General features: G+C 74.6%; 2 protein-coding genes across 3 annotated transcripts; both read right to left on the minus strand.

Moving 5' to 3' along the window:
• Positions 1 to 6,245: 6,245 nt before the first annotated feature.
• Positions 6,246 to 14,699, minus strand: EEF1A2 (eukaryotic translation elongation factor 1 alpha 2). Of its 2 annotated transcripts, none has more exons than XM_054698657.1 (8): positions 14,681 to 14,699; positions 10,260 to 10,478; positions 9,124 to 9,303; positions 8,699 to 8,995; positions 8,035 to 8,185; positions 7,051 to 7,307; positions 6,615 to 6,849; positions 6,246 to 6,375 (listed from the first exon to the last, which is right to left on the minus strand). In XM_054698657.1, the coding sequence occupies exons 2-8, from the start codon at positions 10,401 to 10,403 to the stop codon at positions 6,248 to 6,250; spliced, it is 1,392 nt and encodes a 463-aa protein (XP_054554632.1). In that variant the 5' UTR covers positions 10,404 to 10,478; positions 14,681 to 14,699; the 3' UTR covers positions 6,246 to 6,247. The 2 variants fall into 2 exon arrangements, with proteins under 2 accessions (XP_054554632.1, XP_037357176.1); XM_037501279.2 differs by lacking the exon at positions 14,681 to 14,699 and adding an exon at positions 11,428 to 11,518.
• A 3,119-nt stretch (positions 14,700 to 17,818) lies between these two features.
• On the minus strand, positions 17,819 to 21,610 carry PTK6 (protein tyrosine kinase 6). The gene is made up of 8 exons (XM_037521844.2): positions 21,375 to 21,610; positions 20,388 to 20,509; positions 20,017 to 20,180; positions 19,716 to 19,869; positions 19,246 to 19,407; positions 18,368 to 18,549; positions 18,111 to 18,264; positions 17,819 to 18,007 (listed from the first exon to the last, which is right to left on the minus strand). The coding sequence occupies exons 1-8, from the start codon at positions 21,608 to 21,610 to the stop codon at positions 17,820 to 17,822; spliced, it is 1,362 nt and encodes a 453-aa protein (XP_037377741.1). The 3' UTR covers position 17,819.
• Positions 21,611 to 23,221: the final 1,611 nt, after the last annotated feature.

Genomic DNA, 23,221 nt, shown 5'->3' on the forward strand with positions numbered 1-23,221 from the left:
CCGAGCCCAGGCGCCCGGCCGGAGCCGCAGGGCCGAGCGGCGGCTCCGCGCTCCTCGCCGGCCGGCCGCGCGCGGGGACGCCGCCCCGCCCCGCCCCGCCCGCCCGCCCGCCGCCCCCCGCCGCGCGCCCCGCCCCGCCCCCGGCCCGCGCGCCGCCCCGTCCAGCCGCGCGCCCCGCCCGCCCCCGCCCGCGGGGGACCCCGAGCTCGCCGGGAGGGCCCGGCCCCCGCACCAGGCGCCCCGGGCGCGCCCGCCGCCCCCCGCCCGGGGCGCGCAGTGGCCCGAGAGCCCCCAGGGAGGCGGCCCGAGACCCCGCGCCGTCAGGCCCCCCCCCCCGCGGCCCGGACTCGCCCCTGCGGCCCGGAGGGGGCGGGGGGGCGGGGCGGCGCGGTCGGGGCGCGCGGAGGCGGAGGGCGGCGGGCTCGCCGGGCCCCGCCGGGGCAGAGGAGCCGGCCCTGGACTCCCCGGGAGGGCCGCGGGGCCTGTGCTGGGAGGCCCAGGGGGTCGGCCCGGCCTCAGGGCCCCCCCCGCCCCTCAGGCTGCTGCCCCAGCCCCCGCTGCCTCCAGGCCCCCCTCCGCCCCCGCGCCCCCCCGGGCTCCCCAGCACCGCCTGGCCGGGCCGCGGGAGGCCGGAGGGGACGGCGGGCGCGGGGCCGACCCGGGGACCGTCCCAGCCGGCGGCGGGGCCGCTGCAGGCGCCTCACGCCCCTCCCGAGGCGGCGCCCCCACGCTGCCTGGGCACCCCGCCCCCCAGGAGGCCCTGCGTTGGGCGCGCCCCGCACGCCCCCCCTCGCGGCCACCCTGGCGGCCGGGGCACCGCGGGCCGGGCAGGCGGGCGCTGTCCCTTCAGCACCGCGGAGCGCGCCCCGCGGCCCGGCCCTCGCTGGGGTGACTGCGGGGTGACTGCGGGGTGACTGCGGGGTGGCTGCGGGGTGGCTGCGGGGGTGACTGCGGGGGTGACTGCGGGGTGCCTGCGGGGTGGCTGCGGGGGTGACTGCGGGGTGGCTGCGGGGGTGACTGCGGGGGTGACTGCGGGGTGACTGCGGGGTGCCTGCGGGGTGGCTTCGGGGGTGACTGCGGGGTGACTGCGGGGGTGACTGCGGGGGTGACTGCGGGGGTGACTGCGGGGTGACTGCGGGGTGGCTGCGGGGGTGACTGCGGGGTGCCTGCGGGGTGGCTTCGGGGGTGACTGCGGGGTGACTGCGGGGGTGACTGCGGGGTGACTGCGGGGTGGCTGCGGGGGTGAATGCGGGGTGCCTGCGGGGTGGCTTCGGGGGTGACTGCGGGGTGCCTGCGGGGTGGCTTCGGGGGTGACTGCGGGGTGACTGCGGGGGTGACTGCGGGGTGACTGCGGGGGTGACTGCGGGGTGACTGTGGGGTGGCTGCGGGGGTGCCTGCGGGGGTGACTGCGGGGTGACTGCGGGGGTGACTGCGGGGTGACTGCGGGGGTGACTGCGGGGTGACTGCGGGGGTGACTGCGGGGTGACTGCGGGGTGGCTGCGGGGGTGGCTGCGGGGGTGACTGCGGGGTGGCTGCGGGGGTGGCTGCGGGGTGACTGCGGGGTGGCTGCGGGGGTGACTGCGGGGTGGCTGCGGGGGTGACTGCGGGGTGACTGCGGGGGTGACTGCTGGGGTGAATGCGGGGGTGGCTCCTGGGGTGACTGCAGCCGCAGGCCCAGAGCCCAGGGGGGCGGGGGTGAGCTCGGGTTCCCCGGGCGGGGCTCACGGGGGGGGGGGCCCCCGCCGTGTCCAGCCGGCCGCCCCTTCCAGCTGTGTCCTGGGGAGAGGCCTTCGGAAAGGCAGACGCTCCCGGCAGAGGCGGGGGTGGGGGGTCCCCCCAGCCAAGAAACTGGGCTCGGCTGGGGAGGGGGAGCGACGGGGCTCCCTGGCGCCTGGGCAGGGCTCTTGCTGTTCCGCGCGTGATCGGGCGTCAGGCAGCGCCTGCCCAGACGGGACGTTCCAGCCCCCCACTTTCCATGATGAGGAGTGGGGGCTGCCGACCCCCGCACCGGGCGAGGCGGGCGCTGGGGATGCGGCCGCTTCACGCCAGAGTCGTGGAAATGGAAGTCGCAGCTTTGAAAGGGCCCGCGGGGGCCTCAGCGATGGGCCGCCCGCGCGGGGGGCGGGGGGGCCACACTCACCCTGCAGAGCGGCCCCCTGCTGCTGGCGCGAGGCCAGCGCCGCCCCAGCCGCCCCCCAGGGCACCCCGCCAGCCCCTGCAGCCCCCTCACCGCTCCCTATACCCCTCCCCTTCCGAACTGCCGTCCCCAGCCGCCCCCCAGGGCACCCCACCAGCCCCTGCAGCCCCCTCACCGTTCCCCACCAGCCCTGCCGCAGCAGGGTGGCCCCTGGGGCCCGGGTGCAGGCCCGTGGCCCCGGCAGCGCACGGCGGCCCCAACAACTGCAGCAGGTGGAGGGTCCTTGGGATGCTCCCCCCCTCAGCCCCCCAGGTCCCTGTGCATCTCCCGGGGCAGCCCCACCCAAGCCCTCCCTGAAGTGGTCCCCATCTTAGCACTGGTTCCTCCTCCCAGCCAAAGACTCTGCTATTTGTTGGCTGGCCTGTGTTCCCCCAGATTGGACAGGGAGTTCCCGAGGGACACAGGCACCCCAACAACCCCAACCCACAGAAAGCACGTCCCAACCCCCGAGCGAGCAGCGCTGGCTCCCAGCTGGGGTGCCCTTGACGGCCAGGCTCGGGCTGGGGCTCGGGGCTGTGGGCAGGCCGGGAGGCTGTGGGCAGCTAGAGGCTGGTGCCGTGGAGACGGGCGCCCCGCCAGCAGAGCGGTCAGCCGCCTGCCCACACACAGGCTGCCAGCATCTGGCCCTGGCTGCCCGCCCACGCCAGCCCAGGCTCAGCTGAGTGCCTGGCTCGCCAAATGTCCAGCAGCCTTTGGACAGCACTGCCCAGGCTGGGGCAGGCTCGGGCGTCAAGTCCCTGCCCTCACCACTCATCCAGGACAAGGGCACCAGAAGCCCCGCCAGCACCGTGGCACAGTCGGTCTCTGACCACTGCCAGGGACGCAGCAGCCAGGGCAGAGCCGGGTGGCCAGGCCCCACGATGGTCCCGGCGCCGCCTCCCCTGGCCGCCTGTGGGCTCAGGACTCCCCCAGACAGCAGGTGGGGACCCTGCTGAGCCTGGCCCTCCTGGCCGGAGGGGACGACTGGATGAAAACCAGGAAACAGCAGGAAGGCGCCGCCACCCTCTTCTGCTCCGAAACACCCCTCAGCCCCCCAGCCAGGCGCAAGGGGAGGCCCGCTCTGCCCAGGCCGGCCGGGGCAGCCCAGCGGGATACTGGGCCCTGGATGCCCACGCCGCCTCCTTCCTCACTGCGGGGGTCGGGACAGCAGGGCCAGGGGCCTCTCGCCTTTTCCAGCCTTTTCCGGCCCAGCCCTGGGCTCAGTGTCCCGCCACCAGCAGCCTCCACAGCCCTGGCCCTGCCGGCCCTGCGCCTGCTCCGGCGCCGGCGTCCTCGGCTCCGCCCTGACGGCCCGGGCAGGGCCTTTCTGCTGCCCCCAAGGGCCACTGGGAGCAGCTTGGAGCTCGCAGCTCCGGGGCGCAGCCACAGGCTCACTGCTCTCTGCGGGGTTGCGGCACTGGGGATCCCAGCCTGCCAGCTCCTGCCTCGCACCAGCATCCCCAGGGGCTCAGCTCAACCAGGCGGCGGCCAGCAGGGCGGGGGCGGGGCGGGGCGGGTGTGCACCCACATGTGTGCATGCACGAGCACCGTGTGTTGTAGCACATGTGCACACGTGCACGCAAACATTTGTGCACACACTGCTCTCCTCCCGAGGGCTGCGGTTGCTGCACACGCCACGCACAGGCCACGCTCACACCACCTGCCTGCCCGGCACGCGTGTGAGGCAGCGGAGGGTGTCAGCGCAGGGCCGCCCGGGACCGGGCAGGAGGGTCTTTCCTGCCTCCAGAGCGGTGCTGGGGCCCGGGAGAGGCAGCCCCCCGGACGCTGCTGTGTCACCCACCAGCTGGGCAGGGGCAGCACCCGCCAGCACCTCACAGGGCTCCTGGCTCGGCCTCTGGGCCCCCCTGGGCCTCCTCCCAGCCCGGCCTCCTAGGCCACTGTGAGCCTTGGCCTGTGGCCCCCACTTAAGGCCCTGCTTGCAACCGAACCCCACCTCCGCCAGGGCAGGGGCAGGGGAGGGGGTGCCCCACCCTCAGCACCCCAGGCCTGGCAACCCCCCAGGCCCCAGTGGACTCCTCCCCTCCCAGGATCAAGGGAGAAAAGAGGCCCCTCCAGCTCTCTCCACCCCCAGCGTGTTCACTCCCTGGGGTCCTCAGTGCCCACCCAGACCCCCCTGTGCTGACCCCGCCGGCACAGCTGGCCCCGCCTGCTCCCAAAGTTCAGTCGCAGCGCCCTCAGGCCCCAGAACCTTCCGGAAGGCCCTGGAAGTCAACACAGTCACCAAGGCGCGGCGTTACAGGGACGCAGGTGACCGGGTGCTGTGAGCTTGTGCCTTTGGCTCTGCTTCGGTGTCCAGGGCTCTCGCCACACCCACTGACTGCCCTCGGCCGTGTGACCCCAACTCTCCAGCTAACCCCGAGGTAAGAGAGGGGCCCGGCACCCCCCCCCTCGAGCCCTGCCAGGGTCAGGGTCCACCTCCCCTCGAAGCTCTGGCCGGAGTGTGGGCTGCAGCCCAGCCCTGAGCCCCCAGCCCTGTGGGGACTGGCAGGAAGCCCCACCCTGGGGTCAGCGGGGACCTCTGGGGAGGAACCTGCGTGTGCTCCCCCCGTGGGCACCAGCAGCCTGACGTCCCCGGTTCCTGTGTCATCTGTCACTGTTCCCCAACCCACCCGGGACACCCCGCTTGGAGCAGGGGCGGGGGCGTGGGTCAGAGCCCCATGGTGTCAGACCCCTTCCGGGCCAACTCTCATCCCTTACCCGAGAAAGAGGGTCCAGGGGGCCCCTCCAACTCGGCCGACTCACGCCTCTGCTGGGGGCCCCGGGGGCACCAGGGACTCCCCCCAACAGCCGCCCCATCGCACATGCATGGGCTCCCGGCGTCTCGTGGGCGTCCCGGGCCCCCCACGGGTCCTAGTCCAGCGGGACAGGCTGGCAGAGCACAGGGCCTGGGCCCGGCGGCTGGTCTCCAGAGAAACTGCCCGGCGCTCAGATTTCAGGCAGAGGACGCTGCTGGTGTCCAGCACCGCCCGCGGCCCGTCCCAAGCCGAGTGGCCCAGAGCGACGGCGGATGCTGCCTTGCTCGTGCTGCCCTCCGCGGAGGCCTCCGTGGGTGGGGCCGGGCCCTCTGGGGAATGGACCGCAGGCGCAGTGGCCTGGCTGCCTGGGCCCTCCGTCTGCTCTCCTTCCTGCGGCATCCGGGCGCACCCTGCGGGGTGAGGCGAAGACCCCGCCGCCTGTCGTCGCGCCCCTGGACCGCGCGCACACACACCCCTCTCTGCGGCAGAGGTGACCGCGGCAGGGACGCCGACCGTCCGAGAGTCCTGGAGGACAGCGTGTCCCTGGAGAAGCAGGTGTGAGCAGGGTGGGGTGCCCGCAGGGGGCAGACCTGCCCCTCCCCGCAAGCTAAGGGGCCTGGAGGCGCAGCTGCGACCGTGGGGGGCCCCCACACCCGCGTTGGCTGGTCAGTGCTTTCCTGTGGTCCTGGCTTCCAGCCGGAGGCCCCAGGGGTGCAGCGCCGGCTGGGGGGCTTCGCCACCTGCCCTGGCCGGGCGAGGGCGAGGCTGGCTCTGGCTCAGAGAGACCGGGGACCCCACCGAGGCCCCAGAGGCCCGGCCCCACTGACTCCGGGGACGCGCGGCCGCGAGGGCCCTGGGAGGCGGAACGGACGCCAGGGGCCTCGGAGGGCGCAGAGGCGGGGCGCAGGCGGGGTCCGTTCACCCCTTCCCAGAGGGCCCCGCTCCGCAGGCCCGCGGCGGGGAGCCTGACCTGGACGTCCGGGGCGCGGCGGCGGCTGTGGGGCGCGGGAGGCGCAGCGGGGGTGCCGGCGCCCCAAAGCAGCAGGCCACGCGGTGCTGGGGTTGCCAGGTTTATTGGTAAAACGGCGCGGGGCGCGGGCGCCGGGCGCAAGCGGGGGCGGGGTGGGGCGGGGGGCGGGCGGGCGCTTTTCCTCTTGAAGAACTTCCACTGGACCTTGATGGCGAGCATCCAGTCGCGCACCGCGGGCCTCCCGCACGCCGAGGTGCAGACGTGCGCCGGGCGCGGGCGCGGGGCGGGGCGCGGGGCGCGGGGCGCGGCGCCGGCATCGGGGGGCGCGCCGCGGGCGCCCGCGCTTCACTTGCCGGCCTTCTGCGCCTTCTGCGCCGACTTGGTGACCTTGCCGGCGCCGCCGCTTTTCTTCTCCACGTTCTTGATGACGCCCACGGCCACCGTCTGCCTCATGTCGCGCACGGCGAAGCGGCCTGCGGGGAGGGCCGTGAGGACGCGGCCGGTGGGGGGCACGAGGCTGCAGGCGGGGGCGGCGCCGAGGCCGGCCCGGGGAGAGCCGGCCCTCGAGTGGGGCTGGGCCTAGCGCCCGAGCGGCCCCCTCTGGGCGCGCCCCTGGGCCTCCCCGGCCCCCTGCCCAGGGTCACCTGCCCTGCTCCGCCCTCCCGGGCTCCAGGCCCAGCCCCGGGCGCCCACCCGCCGGCCCCAGGCTCACCCAGAGGCGGGTACTGGGAGAAGCTCTCCACACACATGGGCTTCCCCGGCACCATCTCCACGATGGCCGCGTCGCCCGACTTGAGGGACTTGGGGTTGTCCTCCAGCTTCTTGCCCGAGCGCCTGTCGATCTTCTCCTTCAGCTCCGCGAACTTGCAGGCGATGTGGGCCGTGTGGCAGTCGATGACCGGGGAGTAGCCGGCGCTGATCTGCCCCGGGTGGTTCAGGATGATGACCTGCGGGAGGGCGGCAGGCGTGGGCTCGCGGCCGGCGGGCGAGGCAGCAGCGCCGGGCCCCGGCTGTGCGCACCGGGCCTCAGGGCTCTGGCCTGTCGTAGCTCAGAAGTCGTTTGTGAAACTGCCACCGCCCCGAAGGCCATCGGCAACACCGGGGCGCCCCGCGCTGGCCCTGGGCCCGCTGGCAGGCGGGCCGCGCACCTGGGAGGTGAACTGGGCGGCCTCCTGCGGCGGGTCGGACTTGCTGTCCCCGCAGACGTTGCCGCGGCGGATGTCCTTGACGGACACGTTCTTCACGTTGAAGCCGACGTTGTCGCCGGGCAGGGCCTCGCTCAGCGCCTCGTGGTGCATCTCCACCGACTTCACCTCCGTGGTGATGTTCACGGGCGCAAAGGTCACCACCGTGCCCGGCCGCAGGATGCCGGTCTCCACGCGGCCCACGGGCACCGTCCCGATGCCTGGCGGGGAGGGGCTGTGAGGGCCGGCGGGGCAGGGACCCGCGGTGGACCCCGCGGCGGGGCCGGGCCGCACCCTCTGGCCGGGTCCCTCCCTGCCCCAGGCGGCAGCCGTCCCCAGGAGAGGCGTTTGGGGACGGGGGGCGGCAGCGCCAGAGGCCAACGGCCTTGCTCCCGCGGGGGGCCCCAGCCGGGGCGCGGGCGCTGCCCTGGGCATCTGGCCCCCGGGGGCTCCTGTCTCCCTGACTGTGGTGGGGGCGCAGGTGGTGCGAGGGAAGCTGGGGCGGCTCCGTGCTGCGAGACGTGACCCACACCCACAGGCGCCCCGGCCGGCACCCCCAGGCCCCCACTTATTTGTGGTTCCGTCTCATCTCCTGCGCCCGGTTTCCCGCGTGTCCGGCCTCAGGGGGAGGCGATGTGGGAGTTGCCCTGTAGCGTCCCTGTCCACCGGGGAGGGCCCCGGGGAGACCGGGGTGGAGGATGGTGGGCGGGTACATGACAAGCGGGTGGGCGGGGGGCTAGGCCGCAGGCAGGCAGAGGCCGCGTGGTGGGTGGGTGGATTCGCTGCTGGACAGACACACAGCCAGACAGATGGGTGGGTGGCGGTGGGTGAGTGGATGTTGGGCGGGTGGTGACGGGTGGACAGCAGATGCCCCCCAGAAGGCGCACCATCTTGGGAAAGGCAGGCCCTGGGCCCGGGAGCTCCCAGACCGGGGGCAGCCGTGCTCACCGCCGATCTTGTACACGTCCTGCAGCGGCAGGCGCAGGGGCTTGTCCGTGGGGCGTGTGGGGGGCAGGATGGTGTCCAGGGCCTCCAGCAGGGACACGCCGCTGGCGTTGCCCTCCTTGCGCTCCACTTTCCAGCCTTTGAACCACGGCATCTGCGGGAGGAGGAAGGCGCCCTCCAGAGACCCCGCGACCGCCCGCCCGCACCCCCAGGATGCCCCGAGTGCTGCCCCACCCCCACCGCAGGCTGCACCCGCCCAGAAGTGCTGCTGGCCCGGCGCACACTGGGAAGCCGGAGACCCTGAGGCCAGGCGGGCGCCTGGAGGACTGGCCGGTGCTTCCCGACCTGGCCCCAGCCTGGGAGAGAGGCCCCCAGGGACGGTGTCCCCAGGCCACCGGGTCAGCGGGTGGTCCCGCAGTGGTCTCATGAGCTCCGGAGGGCGGCGTGCGACTGGCTCACCTTCTCAGGGAGCACTTGATCCTGGACTCGCCCCCGGCGCAGCCCAGTCCCACCCCCCCCGCGGGGTGCGGCTGAGGACGCCCCTGACGTGGCCCAGGGCCCAAGGCGGCGGAGTCCGGGGGCAGGGAGACCCTAAGCCCCCATTCCTGGGGAGAGGAACCCCCCCAGCCAGCCCGGGAGCACGCCCCAGCATGGACGGGGCACTCACGTTGGGGGAGGGCTCCAGCATGTTGTCGCCGTGCCAGCCCGAGATGGGCACGAAGGGGACAGTGGCCGGGTTGTAGCCGATCTTCTTGATGTAGGCGCTGACCTCCTTGACGATCTCGTCGTAGCGCTTCTCGCTGTAGGGGGGCTCCGTGGAGTCCATCTTGTTCACCCCCACGATGAGCTGCTTCACGCCCAGCGTGTAGGCCAGCAGCGCGTGCTCCCGCGTCTGCCCGTTCTTGGAGATGCCCGCCTCGAACTCTCCCACGCCCGCCGCGACGATCAGCACCGCGCAGTCGGCCTGCGGGGCAGCGGTCCGTGGTCAGCGGCCGGCCTCAGGGTCGGCGGCCCCCACCTCCCCAGCCCCGCAGGGGTGGGGCCCAGGGGCGCGCGGCCGGTTCTGGACGGGGTGGCCCGCGCGGCGCCCACCTGGGAGGTACCGGTGATCATGTTCTTGATGAAGTCCCGGTGGCCGGGCGCGTCGATGATGGTGATGTAGTACTTGGTGGTCTCGAACTTCCAGAGCGAGATGTCGATGGTGATGCCGCGCTCCCGCTCCGCCTTCAGCTTGTCCAGCACCCAGGCGTACTTGAAGGAGCCCTTGCCCATCTGGGGGGCGGCGCGGCTCAGGGCCAGGGGGCCGGCAGGAGGCCTCACGGTGGCCCCCGAGCCCGGGCCAGGGCCAGCCGCCCCCTCCTGGTCTCGGTCCGGCGGGGGAGCCACGGGCCACCCCCGGCCCCAGACTGAGGGCTCCCTGACCCCGCAGGGCCAGGGCCACGGCACGCACCGTGGGCCAAGCCGCGAGGCTTGAGGCAGCACCAGGGCCCAGCTCCCTCCACTGTGCCATGCCCCGAGGTGCCCCGAGGGCCCCTGCCGTCTGTCCCCGTGAGGAGGGCAGCAAGGCCACCCCCAGGGCCTGGTGAGACCCCGTGCTGGGAGGCGGCGGCTGGGCGGGGGCCAGGGCCAGGGCGAGCCCTGCTGTGGGGGGCAGCTGCAGGCACCCCACCCGCTCCCCAGCAGGCCTCCCCCAGGCCCAGCCCTGCCTGGCCCCTGGTCGTCCTGGCAAGCGTCCTCGAGGCTCCTCCATGAGGAGCCTCCCAGAGTCTGGGGGTAGAAGACACAGACGGCAGACCCCCACTCCCGGCCACTCAGGAGCAGCTGCAGGGGGCGCTGGCCCCGCTACTCATGCTCTTGGAGGCCAGGACCCCGCAAGGCAGGTGCGGCCTGGACAAGCAGCCCTCCCAGCCGGCTCAGGAAATGGCGCTGATGGGCGAGGTGCCCAATACCCAGCTATTAATAGCCGCCCGCGTGTGGCCAGCCCTGGCACCAGCGAGGGCAGCGCCCTCCAGCTCCGGCCAGGCCCTTCTCACCTGCGGGCTGGAGCCTCCGGGGTCTATGCAGGCAGCACCCCCAGCTCCTGGCCACGTCCGCCCCTGGGCCTGTCCAGCGGGCCTTCCCGCCAGGCGCGCCTTTGGCGCCAGGCCCCACTGACCCGTGCATCCTGCCCCCTACGTCCAGGCCCCTGGTGCCCCGGAGGGCCCAAGCCCGGCCCCGCCCAGACTGACCTCAGCCGCCTCCTTCTCAAACTTCTCGATGGTTCTCTTGTCGATGCCCCCACACTTGTAGATGAGGTGGCCCGTGGTGGTGGACTTGCCCGAGTCCACATGGCCGATGACCACGATGTTGATGTGGGTCTTCTCCTTGCCCATTGTGCCCGGGGTGTGGGGGGGGCTGGCACGGCCTGGGGTGCTTTGGCTCAGGTGAGGGGGTGCTGAGCAGTGATGCTGTGGGCGGGGCAGGTGATGGTGCCTCTGGTGAGCGGGGCCTGCGGGCCGCGGCCCTGCCCGGGCTGGCCCTCAGGCTCCAACCCCAGGCCCCCACGGGGCAGGCTGACCCCCCTCGAGAAGCCAGCGAGAAGCAGCGGGCTGGGTGAGCCCCATGACCGTGAGGCTGGTGATGAGTCACCCTGGCGCTCCCCACGGGCCTCAGCCGCTGCCCCCCCACGCCCTGCCCCCACCCGGGCTGCCGCCTGGACCAGGGTTGGTGCCCAGGCCCAGGAGGCGCCCCTTCCCGCGCCACCCGCCCGCCCGCCGCGGAGGGGCCAGGGCCGCGGGAGGAGGCCGGCTCTGGGGAGCCGCCGGGAAGATGGGCAGGGCAGGAGGGCGCGGGAGGGGGCGCTTCCCGCTCTGTCCCTAGGAGGGGCTCTGGCCCGGCCGCCGGTGCCGGCAGGTGCCAGGGCGAGTGCCCGCCGCTGGGGGGGCCCCTCCCCCTGCTGGCGCTCAGGTCCGGGTCACAGCCCCGCGGTCCTGGAGGTCAGTGGACTCAGTTACCCCAGGGACAGGGAGGGGCAGGTGGGGGCGGGGAGAGGCCCCGCTGGCCTGCGCCTGGGGTTGAGGCAGGGAGAGTGGCCGCGGGCCGGGTGGGGGCGGGGAGGCAGGCCCGGGACCCGGCGGCCGACCCCGCCAGACCCCCGCCGAGGCCCCCGCCCGAGCGCGCCGCGGCCCCCGCCGCCCAAGGTCACGGCCGCGAGCGACCGTCGCCGCCCCGCGGCCGCGTAAACAAGCGCCCCGCCGCGCGCCCACCCCGCCCCGCCGCGGCCGAGCCGCCGGGCGGTCGGGGCGCCAGGGGGGCGGCCCTGCGGGCCCGCGGCGCGCGCTCTGCGCCGGGCCCGCTTCCCGGAGGGGCCGCCGGGCGCGGGCGGGGGCCGGGCGGGCGCGGGGCGAGCGTCCTTACCCGGAGCCGCGGTCTCAGCCAGAGGGACTGGCGCGCCGGCGCCCGCGGTTTTATCTCTCCAGGAGGGTCCACCTACCGACGGTGCGGCGCGGCGCACTGCGCCCCTGCAGCACGCCACTGCGGCACCGCGCGGGAGGGGCGCGGGAGGCGCGCGGGAGGGGCGCGCGGGGAGGCGCGCGGGGAGGGGCGCGGGGAGGCGGGCGGGGAGGCGCGCGGGGAGGGGCGCGGGGAGGGGCCCGCGGGGGGCCGCGGGCGCGGCTGGGGCGGCGGGCCGGGCGCGGGGGAGGCCGCGCGGGGGGCGCAGCGACAAAGGCGCCGAGGCCGACGCGCCGCGCCGGGAGGGAGAGAAAGGCCGGCGGCGGCGGGAGGCGGGAGCTGGGGCGGGGAGAGGCGGGGAGCGGGGAGCGGGGAGGAAGGGGGGGGTTGGGGGGGCGGAGATGGAGCGGGCCCGGGGGAGACGCCGGAGACGCGCGCCAGGCTTGGCGCCCGGGGCGAGGACAGGGCGGGGCGGCCCGGGACAGAGACCCCCAGACACAGTCCCGGCGCGCCGCGCGGGGTGCGCAGGAGGACCCCGCGGAGAGCAGCCCCGGCGGCCGCCTCTCCAGGGCCAGGCCCTCCCCGCGCGCTCCGCTCCGGGACCGGCGCAGCTGCGGCCCCAGCACCTCCGGGTGGCCCGCGGGGGCGGGGGCGGCCCGTGGGACTTGAAAGCTGCTGGTCCCGAGGCCCCACCCCAGCGCCTGCCACACGGGGACCCGCAGCTGGGCCAGGGCCCCCCAGGCCCGGCGAGACCACCTTCTGTCCCCACCCCAGGCCTCTGGGCCCTCAGAGTCCCACCCCAGAGACCCTGGGGCACCGCTGTGCTGGGGACTCCCAGGGGAGCGGGGTCCCCAAGCCAGAGGGTGACCCCTCTGTCCAGGTCTGGTGGGTCAGAAACCTCATCTGGGGGTGTCCTGGTCCCCATGGACCCTGGGCACGCTGGGAACTGGCCGCAGTGGGCACTAAGGGAGTCAGCCAGCCCCCCACAGAGACCAGGGACGGCCTCTCCCCAGGGCGGTCCTGCCTGGGGGTCAGGGCGCAACCGGCCAGAAAAGCAGGGCCTCAGGTGTGCGCGTGAGCAAGCCCACTCCCGCTGCAGGAGCGCCGTGGCTGGACCCCCAGGTGGGGGACCCGGTGCAGCGGCTGGGGTCCAGCAGGCCTCCCCACCCGGAAGCATCTCTGGGGGCGAGAAGGGCCCCGCTCAGCCCGCCCCACAGGGCGGGCAGGACGCGGACGGCCACCCTCCAGATGACCTGGCGCTCCCGGCGCTGCTGCAACTGCCAGGCGGGAGCCAGCAATTAAAAATAAACGCCTGGCGAGGACACCCGCCAGCTGTCCGTGCCCGTCGCCCCTCTGCTGGCGGGTAGGCGACGTGGGGGTGTGGCGACCAGCCAGGGCTTGCGTGGGCCCAACCCACGGGGTGGGGGGCAGGGGCATGAGCCCCGGCGTGCCGCCTGCAGCCCCTCACCAGCTGCTCCACACCGGCTCACACCCTATCTGTGGGCAGGCAGCGGCATCCTGTGCCAGAGGCCAAGGCAGTGGCCACTGAGCCAACGGAGGCAGCGTCCTCCGGATGTCCACACTCTGAGCCCCTTCAGGGCCCCGCTGCCCTGATGCCGGAGATACTGGGTGCAGGGACACGACACTAAGAAGAGCTGGTGCCAGATAGCGGCACTCTGAGAGTGCCAGCTGGCACGGCCCAGCCCCCATGGCTGCTGCCCACTGGGTAGTCCCCAGGGCCCGGTGACCGCTAGGCACTGAGCAGCCGGCGGCGTGCTAAGCGCGCCCCAAGCACCCACTGGCAGCGCCACCCGCCGCCCGAGGCAGGGAGGCTCACTGCGCAGAGCCCAGCAGCCCAGGGTGCGGGGGCAGCTGGCCAGAGGCGGCCTCCCCAGCACCCGTGGGGTGCCAGGCAGGGGAGACCCCAACCCGCACTCGCTGTCCGGGAGAGAGAACCCGCTAGAATTACCCGTTATCACGCTGCCCTCCTGGAAGAAACCCGCCTCCCATTGGCTGCAGGTGACGTCACTGCCGGCTTAATAATAACCTGCAAGGCACCTGAGCAACGCCCCCAGGGCCCCCCCAGCCCCACTGCTCACCCTGCAGCCACTGCGGGGGGGGGGGCCTCTGACCCGCTGGGCTTCCCTGGCCCTTACCCCTCAGCCCCCAAGCGGGTGGCCCAAGCACGCGGCCGGGCACCCCAGGGCTGAGCGTCCCTGAACAATCCAGCATCTCCATGGCAGAGAGGAGCTTCCTCCACACGTGCCAGGCGGCGCCTGCATGCGAGCAGCAGGTGGCAGCCACACACACCGCAGACCCAGCCCCCCTCCCCCGCCTGGGCCTTGTCCTGAGCGAGCAGCGGAACTTGGGGAGACTTGCGGGATGGTCCAGCCCCCCCCCCCAACAAACCCAGCGTGCTGGGCAGGTGTGCGGCCAGCCTGAGTCAGCCAGGGATGCCCAGAGGGCACCATGCCTGGGCCATGCGGCTGCCCTCAGTAGGGCACAGGCCTGGCTGTTGCCTGGCAACGCAGCAGCAGGGACACGCCCCCCCCCTACCTGGGCATCCCTGCAGGGCCCGTGCCTCCCGGGTGAGTGGGCAGGACCTGCAGAGGCGCCTCCTCTGAGCCATGTGGCAAGTGGGGCTGCGCTTTGCTCTGGGCCGCCCAGAACGGGGCTTCAGCCTGGCCAGGAGCAGGGAGGGACCCCCATTCTGCCCAAGGCAGGCCAGATGATGCCCGGAGGGCTCAGCCCCCGCCTATGGGCTGAGGGCCAGGCGAGCCTGAGGCACTGCAGCCACTGGGCCCTGCCAGACACCTGCCCCGGGCCCGTGGGACTGGACAGGCGTGATCTGTCCCTGCAGGACCAGGTCCCCTTGGAGGCCACCTAACCTGCCCGTGGGGCTTCCGCAACCTCGCCCAGGGCCCTGCTGTTCCCTCTTTGACCAGAGGGCCCTACCCTGGGCAGCCAGAGTCTGAGCCACCAGCAAACAGCCCACCTGGAGAGCAAGAGACCCGGGGGGCAGGCGCCCCAAGAGTGAGCCTGGGGACCGTGGCCCTTCAGCCACAAACTTGTGCCGGGCCCTGTGTCCTTTCGGCCCTCTTTCCCGACACCCATCCTGCATCCGTCTCAGCGCCTGCTCCGGGGACCCCGGCCTGTGATCCTCCCAGGACACCCCAGACGGGAGGCGGCCACAGCCTGATGGTACCCGAGTGCCCACCTGCTCGGTGATGTCCGGCACCTGCTAGCTGGCCCTCACCCCACGAAGGGCGCGGAGGGCACAGCCCCGGCTGAGGGTGGCGTGACTGGAGCCCGCGCCGGCCCGGGCATGGCCCGCCCCGTGGAGGGGCCTGCGGGCGGAGATGGGAAGCCGCTGGCAGCGGGCGGCGCTCAGGAGGGCCCGGGGAGGGCAGAAGCTCCTGTCCACCTCCCTGCCACAGCCCTGGGGGCGCTGCCGGAGGCCTGGAGGGCTTGTCCGGGCCCCAACTACCAGCCCTTTTTGCGCTCTCCGAACTCTCCGCCCGGCGGCCACGGGCGCCTCCGGGGAGCGGGGAGCACAGGGAGCCCCGGCCGCCGCGGGGGGGGGGGGGGGGGGCAGCGCGGGAGGCGGCTGCGTCACCCGCCCTCCCCGGGGCCGCTGTTTGCGGGAGCGCCGGGCACTGGGGCGGCCCCGGCTGCGAGCGCGCAGGGAGCAGCGCCCCGGCGCGTGGGGCGGGGCGGGCGGGGCGGCGCCCCCCCACACCCCTGCTGTCCGGGCCCCGCGGCCTCCCGCTGTCCCCAGGCAGCTCCCCGTCCCGACTCCGCTCGGACCGAGCCCCTGGGGGGGCGCTTCTGCCCCGAGGGACCCCCTGGCCTCTGCTCACAGGCGCCCCTGCCCGCAGGACTCCGCGCCCCGCCGAGCCCGAGGGGTGCCCGCCCCGCCCCCGCCCCGCGGCGCCGGTGCAGAGGCCCCGCCCGGCGGCCGCGCGCTGTCCAGGGTCCTGGCGGGACCCCCGCGGGCGCCGCGGGCCGGAGGCGCCGTCGGGCCCAGGGGCGGGCCGCGAGGAGGTGCCGCGCCGTCCGCGCTGGCCGCGCGCCGGAAGCAGCGGTGGACGCCGCGGGCCGCCCAGGCCGGTCCCTGCCCCGGCTCCCCGTCCCGGCCTCCCGAGGGGGTCCCCGCGGCGCTCGCCCCTTTCCCGGCGGGAAGCGCCGGCCCGGCTCCGGGGCCGCCGCGGACAGGCCGAGCCGCTGCCCTGGGCGGGCGCGGCGGGCCCGAGCGGGCGGGACGCGGGCGCGGCCGGGCGCCCCAGGGGCTGCTGCCTGCGGGGTGCGCCTCGCCTGCCGCAGGCGCCGGGCGCGGCCGGAGGGCGGGGGCCGCGCGGGGCGGGGCGGGGGCTCCGCGGGCGCTGGGGGCGTCTGCGCGTGCGCACCCAGCCCGGGGCGCCCCCCCGCCCCCCCCGGCCCCCGCGGTCCCTGCGGCCGCCCCTGTCCGCGCCGGCCGCCGGGGAAGCCGCGGGGAGGGCGGGGGCGCGGGGCCGGTCGGGGACCCCGCGCACAAAGCGCCTTTGTCGGCCCGCGGCGCAGCCGGTTCGGGCTGGTTGGAGCCGCCCGCGCCCGGCGCGGAGGAGCGGGGTGCGGTGTGAGGCCGGCGCCCGCCCCGTGACTCGACCCGCGGGCGCTGCCGCTGCGCCCCGCGGCCCCGCCCTCCCGGCGGCCGGCCCCTGGGGCGCCCTGGGGCCACCCTCGGCTGCGGCCGCGTAAGTGGGCTCGGCCCAGCCTCCTGGGGCCGGGAGGGGCAGGCGCTCGGGCCGCACTGCCCCCTAGGCCTGCTGGGCTGGGCCGCGGGGGGTGGCCGGCGAGCTGACCAAGCCCCTGGCAGGCCGCCCGGGGTCCACTTCCAGTAACAGCTCCTGCGGGAGCACCGACGGCCCCGGGGACGCTGTCCCCCACCCCCCAGGTGAGTGCAGGCCGCGAGCCCGCTGTCCAGGGGCTGTCTGGGTGGGCCCCCCAGGAGCAGGCAGCACAGGACCCCCCCTTTGCTCTCTCAGGGCTCCCCAAGGCTGACCCCGGTCACCGGTGGGCAAGCTGCTTCTTCGGGAAGTCCACTCTCCCATGCATGGCCACGCCGTCGGAGTCCCCCGAGCAGTGCGTGCCCGCCAAGGAGGCTGGGGGGATGCAGGCCGGGGGCTGCTCTGACCCTTGCTCCCCTCCAGCCCGGAACCTCCCCAGGCCGCCCGCAGCGTGATGGCCCGTGGCCGGGCCCAGGGAGCCGCGAGGAAGCAGCCAGGAGGCCCGCCCAGCAAGGCCAGTCCTGGGCCCCCGTCCTGAGCGGCCGTCCCTGCGCGTGTCTGGGGATGCCCTGCCCTCCGGGCCAGCAGGCTGCAGCCGGCCAAAGCCCCGAACCCCTTCTTCAAAAACAGCAAAACACCAAAAAGGAAGCAGAGAAACCCCCTTTACTCCCGAGCCCCGTGAGCCCCGTGAGCCCCCTGAGCCCCGCGCCTCCCGGCCCGTGTGCAAATGAACGCCCAGAAGCACAGTGGGTCTGAGAGCTGCTGCCCGCCGGCCCTGGGGCGGGGGCGCCACTGCTCCCTGCGCGGGGTGGGTCCTGCACCTGAGGGGATGTCGGGGCAGCCACTGAGGCCAGGGCGCCCGAGGGAGGTGTGGGGCAGTTGCTGGCCGGGCCTCCACCGAGGGCCTGGATGAGCCCCAACAGCGGGGCCCTCACACAGGGGTGGCGCCCTGGGCCGTGCAGCACAGCAGGCCCCAGCCCTGGGGTGCCAGGGGGCGAGGGCGAAGTCCAGCCCCAGCAGAGTGCGTCTTCTGGGCTCGGCGCGCACTGGCCGTCCATGCGTGAAGGCCGGGCCGCCCTGGTGGGGCCTCAGCTGGCCCCCAAGGAGCCCCTCCCTCCTGTCCCCCATCCTGTGAGTAGCTGCGTGAGTCCGTGCCAGGTCCCCAGTGGCCATGGCCTCAGGGGGTCAGCTGCAGGCAGGCTGGGGTGGGGTGGCCCGGGCAGGGTCGCTGCGGTCCACCTTCTGGCGGAGATGGGAGGTCGTCGCGTTCATTTCCTCGGTGGGACCCCGCAGGGGCTGCCCAGAGGCTGCCTGAGCCCTCCTCAGCCTTCCAGCCAGTGTCCAGATGCCGCCCTTGGGGCCTCTGGTGACTGCGGCCGACTGCCCTGGCCAGGGCACGGGGGCCACAGCTGGGAGCCCCAGGGACTGCAGTGCCCACCACCAGCCTCCTGTCTCATGCAGCCACAGCCCCCTCAGGGTCCTGCCCAGAGCTCGGCCAGGGCCGGGCGAGCGGGTGGCCTGGGCCGGCCGCAGAGGACGAGCTTGCTGTCCCAGGGCCCCTCCCCCACGGTCCAGGCTGCAGCGCCGGCCTCAGAGCGGGCTCTCGTACCTGGAGAAGCTGCGGAGCCTCTCCCGCAGGGTGCTGAAGCCGGGGCGCTGCTCGGGGTCCCGGTGCCAGCAGGACAGCATCAGCTTGTGCGCCGAGGGCGGGCACGTGGGCGGGCAGGGCATGCGGTAGCCGGCCTCCACCCTCTGGAAGGCCTCGTGGTTGCTCATGCCTGCGGTGGGGCACACGGCTCTGGGGACCTGGCCGGCCTGCCCGCCTGCCACCCCCACCCAGGACACTCAGGCCCGGCCGGCCGCCCAGGGCGGCGCCGGTACCTGGGTAGGGCGTCTGGCCCCTGCTGAAGATCTCGTGGAGGAGGACCCCGAAGGACCAGACGTCGGACTTGGTGGAGTAGTGGCCGTGGGAGAGCGCTTCCGGCGCCGTCCACTTGTAGGGGACGCTGCGGTCGTGGGACAGGTAGATGTCCTCCTGCAAGCAGCACGCGCTGGACGGGCCTCCAGGCCCCGCCCGCCTCCCCGCCACCGCCGAGCCGGGTGCCCTGAGCTGGGCTGCGCAGGGCCGCGCCCCTCACCTTGATCAGCCGGGCCAGCCCGAAGTCCCCGACCTTGCAGATGTTGTTCTCCCCCACCAGGATGTTCCTGGCCGCCAGGTCCCGGTGGATGTAATTCTGGGACTCCAGGTAGCACATGCCCTCGGCCACCTGCGAGGCCACGTCCATCAGCTCCGACACGGGCAGCGCGTTCTCGTCAGAGTCTGCGGAGCGAGGGGTTGGTGGGTAGGTCGGCGGGCGCAGCCTGCTCCGGGCCACACTGCACAGCACCTCGCCCACTCCCTCCCCGCGGGCCACACCAGGCGGGGGGCTGCGGTCTGCAAGGATGGGGTGCACCCCTTGGTGGCAAGGGGGTGCCCCAGCTTCTGGGCCTTGCTGTTCCTGTGTGGGGTGAGAACATGTCCCCGGCCACCCCGTGGCTCTGCCCCTCGGCCTCTGCAGCCAGCACGGCCGCTGCCCATGGTCTGCGCAGGGTGAAGTCCCAGGAGGGAGGGGACCTGCTGAGGCCCGTGGGCCAGCGAGATCCGCTGTGTCTGTCAGTGTGTGCTGGGTGTGCCCTGGGTGTGTGGCGTGGACACATGTGCACACGGGCGAGTGCGTGAGTGTGCTGGGGTGTGGTGTGCATGCACGGGGTGGCTGAGCGCGTGCCAGGCGTGCACACAAACACCAAGGGGACACGGCCTCTGCGCAGCGAAGGGCTTGGGGACAGCGCCCCTCCCCCCGGCCCCCCAGCCTGGCACGCTCTGGCAGAGGATGGTTCTGGGAGTGGGGCCGTGGCGCCTGGGTGTTTGCGCTGCATCGACCATGACCCACTCCTGGGCTCCTGGGCGCCAGGGCGGTGGCTGGGGGAGTCCCCATGAAGGTAGCGCCCACTGGGGCTGGGGCACACGGGTGCTCACCCCGCAGCAGCTCCAGTAGGCTCCCCTTGGGCATGAGCTCCGTGACGATGTACACCGGGTCTCCCACGGACGCCACGGCGTACAGCGCCAGGACATGCTTGTGCCGCAGCTTCTTCATGGCCTGGATCTCGGCCCGGAAGGTGTGCTGGTGCAGGAGGTCGTCTGGGGGTGGGGCGCCGCGTGGGTGTGGCCCGAAGCCCCCCACCCCACCCCCCGCCAGCCAAGCCTGCCGGAGGGTCCCCGCGCCCACACCGCCGCACCCCCGCAGGTGACCCCGAAGTGTGGGGCCCAGAGGGGGCTGGCGGCCCGGAGTCCCCGCCGCCCTCTCCCGTGCCCAGCGCTCTCTGTCCCGCTGCCGTTGACGCTGGAGTCTTAACACACGCCCAGGGAAACGCCCGCGCGGAGCGGGCGGGATGGCCCGGAGGCCGCGGGCACAGGGGGGTCTGCAGTGCGGGTCCCGGGCCGCTCACCTCGCGCGATGACCTTGATGGCCACGCGGACCTGGTCCTTCCAGAGCCCTTCGAAGACCTCCCCAAAGTAGCCGGCGCCCAGCTTCCTGCAGAGCGTGAACTCCTCCCGCGGCCGCTCCCAGTCGTCCCAGGGGGGCAGGGGCTCCGGCTCGTGCTGGAGGCGGGCAGAGAGCGTGGGGGGCCGCACCCACCCGCCTGGTCCGGCTCCGGTCTGCCCCCCCCCCGTGTGTGTCTGGCCCACCCGCACACCCTCGGGGGCCCCCGAGCCCCGGCTGCAGGGCCAGGTGGGGTCAGCGCGCACCTTCCAGCAGGGCGTGGTCAGCCGCAGGCCGTGGGACAGGCTCTGGGCCCTGTGGTGCGCCACGAGCGCCCGCAGGCCAGCGAAGGACACGGCCTCGTTGAGGTGCAGCCGGCCCCCCGCGCCGCGCCAGATCTTGTAGTGGCGCACGGCCCGCCGGTCCTGCACTGGAGCGGGGCTGCTGTCAGAGGCGGTGGGGGCAGCGGGGGAGGGGCGGGGCCTGGAAAACCCTTGGGGACACCAGGGACTCCCCCCCAACCCCTGCGCCGCCCACCGTGGGGGTCCGTCCTGGGAAGGGCCAGAGGCGTGGGCTCCGCATTCAGGGGGTGGGGCAAGGACCCCCCAGAGCCGGCCGGGCTGGCAGGGCACTCTACCGGAGAGGACGTAGTCGGCGCCCGGCTTCTCGCTGACCCTGACCAGGAAGGCCCCTGGGCCGCCGCCGTGGGCCTGCAGGCAGCGCGATGCCTCCGAGCGGGAGATGCGGCCGAAGAACCACCTGAGGGGGTGAGCTCGCGCTGACCCTTGGCTTCTTCGCCCATCCTTGACCCCAGATGGCCCCAACAGCTGGTCCTGGACCCCAGGGTCTCCCTGACGCCAGGAGGAGGCCCCGTCCCGGCCACCTGTGGGGTCAGAGCTGTCCAGGGTGGAAACAGCAGCTGCCCCCACCTCCACGGCGGCCCTGCACCGCTGGCGGCCTGGCTGCCCGGGGTCCTTACCCCGGCACCTCGAGGGCCTGTGCGGCCAGCTGCGCACGCTGGGCGTGGTGAGCCCTGGACTCGGGCTGCAGGCAGGGCCCGTCCAGCCCCTGCGACCTCTGCCACCGGCTGCTGTGCCTGCCCGCTGGAACACAGCTGCAGGGACGGCGCCACACGCCCTGCCCAGCCGGCCCCAGCGCCTCCTCTAGGAACACTGGGGCTCTGGTCACCCGCCTGACCCTCGGGGGCCCCGTCCTCCCCCCGCCGTGACTGCGGCTTGCTTACCGCGCCGCTGCGGGGCAGCACAGAGCCTGCCTGGGCCAGCGTGCCAGGCTGCTCGGAGCGGCTGACGGGCGCCCCACCCGCCGTGTTGCAACGGCCGTCCCGCGTCCCTAACTAGGTCGCACATCTGGTTTCGGCTGTTTCGGGGTGAGGGAGGCTCCCCCGGCCTCCAGCTCCCGGCAGGCGCCGCCCGCAGCCCCACGGACCCTCTGTCCTGGCCCCGGTGCCATGATCACCGTGGGGACCCCGGGAGGGCTGCGTGCCCCCCCGGCCCCTCGACAGGCCAGCCGTGCCCCTGTCCGGGAGGGCTCCCGGCCAGCCCGCGCCACCAGCACGGCCCTCGTGGCCACGGCCGGGACCCCTTGGGGCCGCAGGGACACTCACGGCTCGGACTCCGCCGCCTCCTCCTCGGCCAGGTAGTTGTGGGGCACGAGGCCCTCCGCCAGGGCCCTGCCCGCCGTGTCCAGCCGCGTGGCCCACCACCAGTCCTCCTCCTTCCTGGCCACCAGGAAGCGGTCTCCCGCCCGGAAGCTCAGCTCCTCGTCTGTCCGGGCCTCGAAGTCCCAGAGTCCCACGTACCGGGGCCCCAGGCTGGCCTGGCCCTGACCCCGGGACACCATGGTGGCAGCACGGGGAGGCCCTGGCCACCCGCTCCCGGGAGCCCGGCTCCTGCTGTGGGCGGGGCAGCGGGCGGGCGGGCCCTGCAGGCCATCCCCACCCGCCCAGAGCCGGCCCACTGCCAGGGCCAGGCGGGGAGGCGGAGGGGAGCCTCCCAAGCGCCCCAGAAAGCACCCACGGGCCCAGGCCTCACTGCAGGTGCACCCTGGCAGGGCAATCTGGGTCCCCTCGCTAGCCTGGATGCCAGGCCTGCCCGCCCGCCCGCTGAGGAGCTGCCCGCCAAGAGCCGCCAGCCTGGCCGGCCCCAGGTCTCTCCAGGGGGACCCAGCGGGGAGAGGGCTTGCCGGGGCGTCAGCAGGCCCCGGGCAGTACGTTTTGGAGCTGGAGGGTGAGGAGAGGGGTAGGGGCCCCGGGCAGGCCCGGTGGGGGCTCCCTGTGGGGAAGAAGGACCCGGCTGGGGCCGGGGTGGGGCGCAACGTGGGGTCAGCAGGGCGCGCCCCGGACCGTGTACACAAATGAGCGGGGACCACACGCCAAGGCCGGGCTTGTCCTTTATTGGAAGGGGACGCGGTGTTGTCCGCTGCCGTCGCCGTGGGGCTGCGGTGGGCCTGGGATGCCCAGAGGGGCTCTGATCGGGGGGGAGGGGGCCGGGCCAGGCGTCCAGAGGGCTGCTGTGGGCACGACCGGTCTGGGCACAGCAGGAAGCCCCGGCCCCGCCCGCCGGCCCCACACCCGCTCAGCCCACGGCCGACGAGGCGCCCGGGCGTGCTGGAGGCCCCACGCCCCCGGCCAGAGGTCCCTCGAGGGCCTGGCGGCCACCAGCGGCTCCCATGTTGTCAGGAAATAGCCCGAACACCCTTGGGCCCCGCAGGCCCCGGGACAGAAGGCGCTGGGCTGCAGGCCAGCACCCTGAAGGGCTCCATCCAGATAGTCGGACCGTGGGCCTCTCCCGGCGGCCCCGGGCAGCCGCTCCGGCTCCTCCCCTGCGCCCTCCCCCGCTGCCTTCTAGCCCCGCTGCTCCAGCCCCACGGCCTCTCCTCTCGGGGCTGCGGGGTCACTGGGGCAGCTGCCCCGGCGCCCGCAGGTGGTGGCACAGGCGTCCTCGGCTTCACAGCGGCCCCCGAGCAGCGAGTGGGGGTGGTGCCCCCCGACCCTCCTGTCCTCTCGGCCCACTGCCCAGTGCAGTGCCCACCTGTCCCTGCCACAGTGACTACGGCCAGTGGGCATCCTCTGTGGGGACCCCATGTGCTGGGCGGGGCAGCGCTGGGGGCAATTGCGCCCCACAAACCGCACCAGGCCTGCATCTGCCCAGAGCCGGCACCACCCGGTGGCCAGCACACACACTCGCCCCGGCCGCCTGGCCGCACAGGGCCAGGCCACACCCAGGACCCCTCCATGGGTGGAGCCACTGTCTGCTGACCTTTGCCCCCAGAAACAGCCCCTCAGAGCCTGCCTGAGCCTCCCCGCCATGCCCTAGTCTCAGGATGCTCCGAGGCCTTGCCCAAGGCCCAGGGCTTGCCTTGCCTCTGGACCCCTGTTCTGGGGACAGGCTGCCCTGGGGGTCAGCTTGCACGGGGCTGGGGTCCTTGTGGCGGTAGCCTGGAGTGTGCCCG

Source organism: Talpa occidentalis, unplaced genomic scaffold (assembly GCF_014898055.3).
Source record: "Talpa occidentalis isolate TD23 unplaced genomic scaffold, MPIMG_talOcc4v2.1 talOcc4.10, whole genome shotgun sequence".
Lineage (NCBI taxonomy): Eukaryota > Metazoa > Chordata > Mammalia > Eulipotyphla > Talpidae > Talpa > Talpa occidentalis.